Source organism: Merops nubicus, unplaced genomic scaffold, assembly GCF_000691845.1.
Source record: "Merops nubicus isolate BGI_N331 unplaced genomic scaffold, ASM69184v1 scaffold23055, whole genome shotgun sequence".
Classification (NCBI taxonomy): Eukaryota; Metazoa; Chordata; class Aves; order Coraciiformes; family Meropidae; genus Merops; species Merops nubicus.
The window spans coordinates 23,603-35,171 of NW_008609965.1; the positions used below are offsets into that span (position 1 = coordinate 23,603).

General features: G+C 43.3%; 1 protein-coding gene across 1 annotated transcript in view; it reads right to left on the reverse strand.

Annotated features, from left to right (window-relative positions):
* The window catches only part of LOC103773354 (serine/threonine-protein kinase TNNI3K-like), a gene marked incomplete at both ends in the record, with an annotated part of 42,993 nt that overhangs the window by 20,261 nt on the left and 11,163 nt on the right, over positions 1–11,569 (reverse strand). Inside the window, 9 exon segments of the mRNA XM_008940717.1 lie at positions 165–359; positions 474–531; positions 614–706; positions 1,582–1,638; positions 2,783–2,869; positions 3,975–4,124; positions 4,730–4,824; positions 5,395–5,499; positions 5,591–5,735. Coding sequence (XP_008938965.1) covers positions 165–359; positions 474–531; positions 614–706; positions 1,582–1,638; positions 2,783–2,869; positions 3,975–4,124; positions 4,730–4,824; positions 5,395–5,499; positions 5,591–5,735 — 985 coding nt within the window.

Below are 11,569 nucleotides of genomic sequence, written 5' to 3' on the forward strand. Positions count from 1 at the left end.
TTCCCTTGTACATGCAATAACATGAATCGAAGCTACTTTTTTTTTTTTTAGTGTGTTCCTTTCTCTACAGTTTCTTACTGAAAGGAGTAACATTTACATCAGCACAGATTGACCAGACTTCTGAACTCCACACCACGAGCCCAAGGAGGGAGTGAGTGAGATACCTCTTCTGTTCGTGGAGCAGGGAGAAGAGCGACCCTCCCGAAATGTACTGAGTGACGATGGCAAACTGGCTGGGGTCGTCTAGGCAAGCTCCCACAAACTGGATGACACACGGGTGATTCAGTCGGCAGAGAATGGAAACCTCGCGGCAGAACATGTCCACATCAGACTTGGAGCAGTAGGTATTGGCCCGATAGCTTAGAATTCACACCAGAGAAAACAGCAAGGAAAAATATAATAAAATATGTATTATTTTAATGCTTCAAACTAGGTCATTAACCGAACAAGATGGAAAAGTCTGATAAACTTACCGTTTGATTGCAACAATTTTATTTCTGCATCGTCCCTTGTATACTTTTCCAAAAGACCCTAAAATGGTTTGAAATCAATGAGCACAAAGAGACTTCTTGTGAACATGAGGCGCCTCAAGCGGCTGCGACCCTTCCGGTACCTGAGCCGATGATCTCATGGAACTCTATCTCGGAGAGCTGCAGGTGGAAATGCGACGGCAAACCCGCCCGGAGGAGGAGGACATCCGCCTTTTCTGCAACAAAACCACTTGGCTGTTTGCACAGCATGGGCCACGGGGTTTTTAGCAGTGTCAGCTATAAGCCCTTAGCTGCCCAGAGGGGCTGTGCAGTGGAGCCGAGCTCCCTGGGCGCTGGTGCACGGCCAGTGCCGCGGAGCGGGGGCAGATGTCCCGTCCCTTGCTGTTCCTAAAGCAGGGCGTGCCGTGCCAGAGCCCACCTGCTCCTCAGTGACAACTGGAATCTAAATTCTGCACCTTAATTTAGTTACCAAACATCTCTACCTGCTTGATCTTTTCAGTTTATTACCATAAAGTTTATCCAAATATTTCTAAATGGAACGTTTCAAACCTGCTGTATAGAGGATGCAAGGATTTGATTTTATCCAGAGTGAGTGTTTGAAGTGGAAAACTGAAAGCACCAAAATAACAGAGAAAAATTTTAAAGCACAACTATTCATCTGACTGGTTTATCTCTATGTGTTTCAGATTAACACAAATCGGTTTTGGACAGGATTTTTCTTTTTAAGATAATCCAGGCGTTTTACAGTGGAATTCAACATGATATCTGTTTGCATTCATGGATGTGTCTGTATTTCATTAGTACTAATTCACAACCACATCCTTTGTTTTATATAAAAATAAATATGTACTTTTCAAGTAAATGAAAATAAGATAAATATAGGAATTATCATGATGCTAAGCAACCAAGCTAAGTATATTGTTTCCTAAAATTATCCTAGGGAAATACAGCTACTGCTTGTGCACATCATTGCATTTCTGAGCAATGAAAATTCCAGGAATAATGAATCCTATGAACTATGTTTAGGCTGACAAACACCTTGGGTACAAAGACCATAAATGTTCAGGTTTTCCCTTGCCCTTGGTGGTACCTTTAGTCATGCTTTTAATCTTTCCTAGAGGGGATGGAACAGACACATAGGAGCCATCTGAAAGAGAAGAACAGAATGAATTTTGTGGAATTCAGACAGTTTGAGCATCTGTACACGTGTGAGTGTGCCGTTATGTTGCTGTGCTCTTGCAAGTGCTTTGTACACAGCTCCACCAACCACTGCAGAAGGACACTGACTTTTGCTGGTGTTACTGGCAGCCAGTGGAGCCCCGTACAGCAGCTGGATTCTGTGGAGGAGCTCGGATCAGACCCACAAATTCTGGCAGCTGAATGTACCACACTGCTCAGTTCAAAGACCAGAACTTCCAGAACACCTCAGCTTTCTCCATGCATCCAAAATTCCATCTCTTGTTCCACTGCTTAAGTGGGAGCCGAGCTCCTTGAACAGCCCACGTTCAAACATCTGTCTGAGCGTGTTAATTACTTGCCCAGCTCCATTTTGAACACATGCATAAACACATTCCCCTAAAGAGGTGTGTACGTGTAAGGTACACTGCAGCTAACCCTGGGGTGGGTCACACCACGTGGGGAGCAGAGTGGTCCTGCTGCTGGCCACAGGGTTCCTCCTGGTCCCGTGGCACGGAGCCCATGGCCTGGAGAAGCCCCAGCATGGACACACTGTCCCTCCTGTGGCAGGGTTCTCAACACACTGCACAACACTCTGCTTGTCTGACCGCTGGCGTCAGCGCTCCTCCTGGCACCTGTCGTTTAGTTGCTAATAATAGTGAGTATTTTTGTAGCAAAAGGGGTAATTGGTTCTTCCCCAGGGGAAATATATATCCAAAGATATTAAAAAAGATGAAGCAGACTGAGGATAGAAATAGACCAAATGTCAGCAATCAAGGAAACATCAGAGCTAAATGACACAAAGAGAATGGCTAAATGAGGCATTAAGGATGCACAAAGGTGTGAGTAATGATTACTAGGGATTGATCCTCATCTCACAGCTTTTACCTTTCCTTTCTTCTGAGTCATATGAAGTGACTGTTTTGAGATGAAGGAAGACTCGTGACATAAACAGAGGGTACCTGGAAAATGGGGACTCTCATGACACTGATTTTCTTTGTGTCACACAGAGCTGACCCAAAGCTCCCCAGTACCAGTGGAATGTTCCCGGAGAGCCCAGCAGTTTCTGGATCAGACCCCTCCATTACAGAAGGAGGTGGCTTCTCAGACCATACCTCCTCCAGGCTGTGAGTATTCATTACAGGGTGAGTCATCCTGAGGTCTCTTATAATGCTTCAGGAGCGTCACAATGGCATCATGACCTAAGAAAGAAAGAGGAAATATAAGGATTTGCAGGTAAACTCAGTAGCCTTTTTTTTTTTTTTTTAATGGATTTATACAAAATTAGGAGATTATTAGAAAAATGTACAATGTGCCTATAAAACACCTAAAGAAATACACATCAGTGCTAATCAGAAACATACTATGATTTTAATTAAAGAATTATGGGGAAACACCTGTCAGTAAAAGCAAGCATGCTCTTTTAATGGGTCCAACTAATACTAACATGTGATAAATGGCAACAGAAAAAAAGGAAAAACAGTGCCTAAAAATACTTCCTGTTTGGTGTCCTAAGCCAGACAAGTTGTGCACACCGTGTGGCTGCGGGCAGTTGCCAAACTCATCCCTCTCCTTTGCAAGGGCCCAGGAGAGAGCAGTGAATGCACAACGTCCTCACTCCTTCAGATGCTTGATGCACAAAGTTCTGCTTGCCAAAACTCAAAATTCTTTTCAAAACCTTTCAAAGATGAGTTTTCCCTGAGTAATTTCATAGAGAGTGTTTTGCCAGTATGAGTTTTTTGCCAGGCCCTGGAAAAGCACTGCTGTACTGTGTTACAGTCATTCGCAGAACAAACGGCCCCTGGAGGAGTGGGGAATGTCCCAGAACACGTGGAGTTAAAAACAAGGCAAAAACCAACTCAGTGCTTTATGTGTAGGACAGTAAAACAGGAACCATGGAAAATGTCTTGCTCTGATCCATGTGTGCAGGAATTTAACGTTGCTAGCTGTGACTCATTGCTCCTTGGAATGCCTCCCCAGGAATAAAATTAAAACCCGTGCACACACCAGAGGGGAAATAGACTCTTCTGAACAGGCTGTGTGTTTTCTAGTTCAGCAGCATGTAAATACTCCTGTCCTTGAGTCTGTGTTGAATTAAACTGATGTTTAACAGAGTAGCTGAGAAGATCAGTGAAAGGGCTGGTTTTCATATGCCTTCGTGCCAGGAGCTGGAAAGCAGATGGTGAGGGCTCTCAGTCTATGGAGACTGAGGGGTTATTTTGTAGTGTTACGTCCTCCCTGGGCTGTTCTCTCCTTCCTGTATGGTTCCTATGGATTTTTGTAGCAGAAAGTAGAAAACTGAAATACCTTTCTCATACGCCCACATCAAACAGGTCTGCTCATCCTTTTCCCCACTGGACCTGCTGGGATCACAAGCGACCAGATTCATATCGGCCCCGTTATCCAGCAAAAACTGCACAAGTCGAATATGGCCATGGTAGCAGGCACAGTGTAATCCTGGAACATCAGAGAAGGCTGGTGAGCACAGCTGTCAGAACATCATCGTAGGACTGGCAGCAAATTGATCTCTTCAATAAAGGAATATATTATCAAACAAAATACCCGAGGCAAGAGGTGAAAATAAAACACTGAAGTTGCAAGAGCCAATCTATAGTCTTCTACCTCCTGCACAACGTGTCAGCATTTGCTCTGCACCACCTGCAAATGGCATGTAACAGCTCTGTAGGTGAGGAAAAGCAGCAGACACAGCAGCAGCTCCTCTCCTCCCCGGAGGTGTGCAGTCCCTCAGACACCACGTCCTGTTTGACCAGTCCTGGCAGAATCACACTGGGTCCATTCTTAGAAACACTTAGAATTCGTTTACACCAGGTTCCATCACTCAAGTGGAAGCTAATGAGCCTGAGACATCCTCACTGTATGCTTATCACTTCTATGCCTGCCTGCAAGCCTATCTCAAAAAAGTTGAGACCTGTCTGAAAGGTAATTGGATGCTGATCATTGAGTTACCCAGGGAATTACCCCCGAAATCCTGATCATGTATGGCTTCCAAATTTTGTGATGCTGGTATATATGCTCAGACACAATAAGTATGATGGTGTTACCTGTGTGTCCATCTCGTCCCTGATGATTGATGCTTACAACATTCTGGTCAAGAAGATATTTTACAAGTTCTATGTTCTTTCCATAGGTGCAAGCACTGCAAAAATCAAGGGAAAAGTGAATGCTGTAGTCCATAAAAGACAAATACTTTGGGTAGCCAAGAATTACACAGAAATAAAAATGTAGTCAAAGGATCTTTAGAAATGTGCAAATGCATGATCCACCCTAGCACACTCATTTCTATTGTTTCAGAAACATCTTAATTATTCATTTTGCAAAGCTATGGAAAGTTAATACAGTCCAAAGAGCAAACTGTGCTCTGCTGCCTCATCTCTGAGTTAGAACATCTAGACCCCAGCGGGTTCCTGGGCAGAACAGGCTCCGAGCTCAGCTGCCACACGGGACAGGACGAGGAGCCATTGTTCATCCAGGTGCTGACAAACCCGGTGCCTTTCCTGCCTCTCACTGGCTCTTTCTCTCCCCACTCATTGGTCCCACCTCTCACTCCATGCCCTCTGCTCTCTCTCCAGACACCAGCTGGGCTCCATGTTGAGCTCACAGCTCGCCTTGTCCCTCACCCGGCCACCGTGGGACTGGTCACTTTGGGTGCTGCCATGCACGGATGCATAACTGGGACTCTGTGGAGTACGGTGCTTAAACATCTCACCTGTGGAAAGCTGTTTCACTGAATATGTTTTCTTTAGTGAGACTTTCTGTTCCTGAGAGCTGAATGATTTCCTTGACAACCTCAAACTTCCCGTTGTAGCACGCGCTGAAGATGAAGTCAGTAAAGAGTCATTAACATCACCAGCTTTCTAATCGGGTGCAAACCATGTAAGCCAGAGCTGCCCCACAGGACTCACAGGTGCAAAGGTGTGTCTCCATAGATATTCACCACGTGGGGCTGAACCTCAAAGCTGCTCTGCAGCAGGAACTTTACAATTTCATGGTGTCCAAATCGAGAGCAGAAGTGCAGAGGGACGTGGTCCTCGTTGTCCTGAGCGTTCACTGCCATTTGACCCAGAGAGAGACCACAGGAAGGATTTTATACTCAACATAGCTTGTTTTGGACATTTCGTAACGCTTTAGGTGTTGTGCCTACATATTTTGGAATCTCTTGCTAAAATATTTGTGGTCCTATTTCTTTAAAATTGAAGCTCCTCTGAGCTTTCACGTATCAAACCCACGTTACTCAGTGCCACTCAGCACACTGAGGAGACAGCTTTTTGGGCTTGGGGCATTACTGCTGTCTTCCAGTAGCAGACATGTAGACTGTTTTGATGTAGCTTTCTGTGAGTGGATCCTGAGTTACAAATGACCCTTAGAAAGACCAATTGCTGTCAGTATGGCACTGTGTGAAGCAAAAGTACATCATTAGAGAAGGTAAGAAAGCAACCCACTGAGTTACTCTGAATGTGTGGAGCAAGGGCTATTAATTACAAATACTATGAACACACTTCAGTGTTGCGAAAGGAAAATTCAGCTGGCTTTAAGGTTTATGTCAGCTCCCCTGAGCAGCAGGATCAAGGATTCTTGATACAGTTAGACAGTGCCAAAAAAGAAATTTAAAAAAAGAAAAAGGAGACACAATAAGGATGGATTTTTCATAGTCAGTACTGAAATATATATACAGAAAAGGAAAGAAAGGAAGAGGAGAATTCATTCAAAACTCTGGGTTTCCAATGTTTTCATTTTGCTCAGTGTCTCCTTTCACCTGCAAGGATGCTACACATATTTAGGAGATGGAAGCCTTCTTTGACATGACATGAAACTATGTAAGAGAATGGGCAAAATTCGAGCCATGGTATATTACTGTTGGGTGGGAGAGGTGTTTGTCACTCTTGGTTCAATGTAATTGCATGTGGGAAACAATGTGTGACACAAAGGCCTTGTTATTTTTAAGAGATTTGCCCTTCCAGTGTTTTATGTCACAAAATCATGTATCATGTGTGTGGCATGCAGCTTATAAAGATCTAAACAATAAAAGTATTTTTTTCTAAATTTATGAAGACCACTTCTAGTAGCTTCCTACTCACAAAAACAGTTGCTTTAAACAACATAAAACAGCACAAGATTAAAAGCTAAAGAAAACTGAAGGGAGTGAATTTGAAACACCTCTCCAATAAGCCTGTGTGCACCAAGGGTTTGACTCTGGGGTGACTGCTGAAACGCCTGGCTGGCTCGTATTCTGAGACACCTTGGGTTAAACAGTGAGGGTGTTGTAGGATAGACAATGTTAGCAAGCAATGAAGGAATTTTTAGAAATTCATTGATCCACCTGGCTTTCAGTAATACCAAAATTCTCTCTTGAAGATTCGGGTCCTGGTTCAGAGAGCCCCTGGAAGCCTGTCAGGGTCAGTGGTGCTCCAGCTGGCATGCAGGAGCAGAGTCTCACTCCCCAAACCCCCCAGACCTGACTGCTGGTGTTTCTGTGCAGCAAATGCTGATACTGCACACTTATCATCAACACCTATTTAAAAATGATTCTGTGATAGACCAACATAAACCAAACAATTCTTGGGAGGAGTTATGATCAGTGGGCAGCATGAGCCTGTGGCTGCTGTATTTCTGTGTATGTTTGAAGAGAGAACAGCCACGACTGGCTGATATCAGCACCAACAGGACTGACAAATCCACCCGCTCTGTGCAACCTTCAGTTCTCAGGTCAGTCTAGCACCGGATCTTTGAGGCAGTTCACAAGAAATTAAAAGACTACTAAGGAACAATCTGTCCCAGACTTGTACCACAGAGACTTTTCAGCACAGCATCTCAGGATCTATCCTATAACTGAGCCTCCCTGGGACAAAGGGTAAACCAAACACATCCCGAGGTTCTGCCTTCTCGTAATTTTCTGTGAGAATAAAGAAGAATGAGAATAAACCGCGATCTACAAACCTTCTGAAGTAATGCTGAATGCTCACAGAAATGGACAGTCCTTTAAAATGAGCTGGACTTACAGCTTCACTGATGTTTAGTGACAGACACTTACAAAGATAAATTCTGTTTCAGACCAAAAAAAAAGAATAAAAGGAATTCCTGTAACTTACATTAAGCTTGTGGCCTGCAAATTTCATTAACTGCTCCCACTAAACTTCCTAGCTGTCTTATATTAAAAGGACAACAGAAAAGTAAATTGTTTTATTTCTCTATCCTAAAATAATTTCTTCACTTTACAGATTGATGTGACATGTTAGCCTTTACTTTTTATTATGATGCGGCACCAGACACAGATTCGTTCTGAAGCACAATAAATAAGAGGGGAATAAATGTCAAAGTTTATTAATAATAAATGTCAGCATTTCAGAATATGTACCCACAGAACAGCCTGAAGGACATCAGGGGCCTCAGGGCCATGAGCTTCTACAACACAAGGTGTAAGGGGGAGGAACCAGAAAGGAAATATGTGTCTTCTCTTTTGTTTGTGCAGTTGGAAATGATGTCAAATACTTGGAAGTCATTTTCTTCTCCTCTGGAAGGATATACAACTACAATATGGGATGGTGGCATGTGTTTTAATTGATAGCTTTCTGATTTCTACATGAAACATGACAGCCAAACTGGAATTTTATCTTAAAAAGGGCAAGTTCAGAGTCAGAACAAAACCGAATCAGTCAAAAACACTTCAGAAGATAGCTGTGGCAAGAAAAGTACATCATATTGCTTCAGGAATTACTTAGGAAGAGTGCAGGAGGAGAGTTCTTCAAACTGAAATTTTAAAGAATTTTATATTAAATTAAGGATAGATAGTACAACTGCCATAGTAGTGAGAGTCTAAGAATCGAGGGTTCCTTACTCTATGCTCTGCCTACTTCTACACTCAAGCACTTAGGAAGCAATTATTTCCATGCCCTCCCCAATTTCAATGAAATGGAACATAAAAAAGAAATAGAGCATACTGACAATTTTAAATTATCATTAGTTCTTAACCACCCCCCCACCTTTCATTGGCCCATTCTTTTTTCTGATGGAGTGTTGGGGCACTATTAGAAGTGTGGCCATAAAATAAGGACAGCTGATAACACACAACAGCCAGAACCCCACAGCTCTCCGTTTTCAGTAAATCAAGTCTACCTTCCTTCATGTAAGTGGCAGGTGAGGCTGAGAAACAAACAATTGGCTGACTTGGACTTTGGTTCAGAAGTCAGCCCTCCTGAGACCCAGACATGACTACCTAGAGGACTTAGCAGCTTGACAACACACCTCACAAGGTCAAGGCCATGACCAGACAACAGCTACAACCAGCAGGTCGCCTGGATCTAAAATGTGCTGCTGAACATTCTTTCTTAGACACTATATAGAGAAAAGCTGGGTGTGGACATGAGCACAGTGAGGCTACAAAAACAGCAAGGAGGATGGAGAGGGAGTTTAGTATGACAAAGTGAGGAAAGAGAATGGCTATTTAGGAATACTGATGGTTTCTCTTCCTTCTCCTCTTGTCTTTAAAGAGGAAACCCTTCTCTTCATTTTCTTTATTACAATTAGCCTAGAAAAAATATTCACCTGATTCCAAGAATGAGTCAAAAACTGAGGTGACACCTTGCCCCCCAGTTATTGCTCCATTCTACCATTTAGAAGTTCTAGGTATAAAATTGGATTTCCTGACAGAATGCATAGCACAAGTTGGTAGCCAGCATGCAAAAAAATCTCCAGGAGTCTGGAAGATGTGAAAAAAGAAAGAAGGAGCTAGAAGTTAAAAACAGAAATGAGAAATTCCTTGCTAAATCAGTTTGTAAAAATCTTAAGCTCGTTAAGGTGCTTTAAGTAATAGCAGCTTGTAAGGGCTTCCTAGTACTTGAGATATAGTAATGATCTCAAAGTGAAGCTTGGAGCTTAAAAGGAATCTCATCCAAGGCCCCAAAAAATGTGCCTGGAAGTCCTTCCATGATTTCTGAAAAAGACACAGAAGCAACTTAGTCCTTCCCTACAGTGTTTATGTTAAAGCAAATGATGAGTTTAGCAGCTGGATAACCAACTATACTTGTAACACTTTGGTTGTATACACACACACATGTAAAACACAAATATCTGTGATGATAGATACATGGGCAGTATATTCCTTTTGTATGTTTTTCTTATATGTTGTGGCTGGGTTGAAGAAGAGCTGTGGCTGTGTTGTTAGACTGCAAATGTTGCTCCATTTCAGCAGCATTCTGACCTTTTCAGGCTGAGCTGGTAGTAACTGTTTTTTCTCCAGTTGCCATGGCCTCAGAGCCGATCAACGAGTCAGGTTGTGTTAAAAGAAATAGTGCAAGTTTATGACACCAATTACTGGTCTGCACATAATGCTGCTAAAATTTCTTCAGGTTATTTTACTAATTACTTTCATGCCTAGGCACTTAAGAGTTGTTTCTCAGCTGCTGTATTTATACCAAGTTTCAAAGTGTGCTACTTTGCGAGTAAAAGACTTTTTGCTTCCAGCCTCCCTTTTACTTCTTCTGATGCTGAAGATTCTAATTTTAAAGAAAAGAATCAGAAATAGTGTCCCAGATTCTTTTCCTTCTGGAATAAACTATGTAACTGACAGTGAACCTCCCCCTGCCTTGCTGTGGGGAGTGAACGTCTCCTCCTCTCCCCCTCTTTGTGAGGATCACCCAGCTCAGCGCACACGTCAGGACTGGCACAACAAGAGCTCACTACTGAAAAAAGCACTTTACAAACATGAGTCAGGCTCTTTCCTCCACACACTTTTACTGTGTGAGCCTGATCCGTGTAGTGTGGGTGAGACTCGGAGGATACGGTGAATTTGTACTGTTAAAATACAGCAGAGACAAGGGAACTGGGGAGGTACAGCCTTGGTGTCAAGGTGGCTGGGAAAAGAGGATGTGTTTGGCACCACTGGCCACACTGTGCAGGGGAGAAGCCTCGGGGGCTCCCGTCCCCACTTCTACAGGAGTGACAGTGCTTTGCAGGGTCAGCACCCAGGACTGTGGGCTGGAGAACACAGAACTTGTGCACAATGACCACTCAGCTGTCCTCTCCTGACACCAGCTAGCGGTGCCAGTTGGGTATTGGACCAGCTGAGGTGAGGAAAGAACAAGCTGCTTTGAGCAACCTGGTCTAGAAAGAGGTGTCCCTGCCCATGGCAGGGGGGTTGCAACTAGATGATCTTTAAGGTCTCTTCCAACCCAAACCACTCTTATTCTATGAATTTCACATGCTTTTCCAAAGTGGGTATCCAGCACCCCTTTAAACCTTCCCCTGCTGTGCTCTACTGCTTTTAACTCACAACCAGCTGTGTGCATAGGCTGGACCCAGACATCAAACAGGATACTGGATCGAGAAGCAGCAGCTGAAGAACTGTGATAAATTCTTGTTTTTCTATACCATGCAGGATTCTTGCAGTAAATCTTTGTTTCTTGTTTTCCCAGTTCTGCTTTTCCAAGAGCAAATTGTGATATCCCCAGGCAAAATCCCAACCTCACTGAAATTGGTGTAATTTTTGCCATAGACCTCAGGGGAACCGAGACTTTCCCTTGTATATTGTGGCTATAAGTTAACAAGAGTAATTATGCAGACCAAAGATGTATTAAAGTGCTGTACTTTTGTAAGTAATATGCTGCTCCTTTTCAAAAACCTTTTATTTCTCTTATTCTGGGGATAAGAAGTTAATTTCCAAATAATTTCAATGTGGCTTAGTATTTAAGAATCTCCATGCTAGTAATCATAATACACATAAAATTTGACCTCTAAGTGTTATTGAGGTCAGTTGATAGACTTTGCAGGATGTGCCACGTGCCTGCAGTGGAAGTGTCCCAGTGCTGGGAAGGTGAGGCTGGTGTGGCACACGTTTGGTGCCTGATCCATCACTGACACAGGAGCAGAAGAGTGAGTGCAGGGGTTCA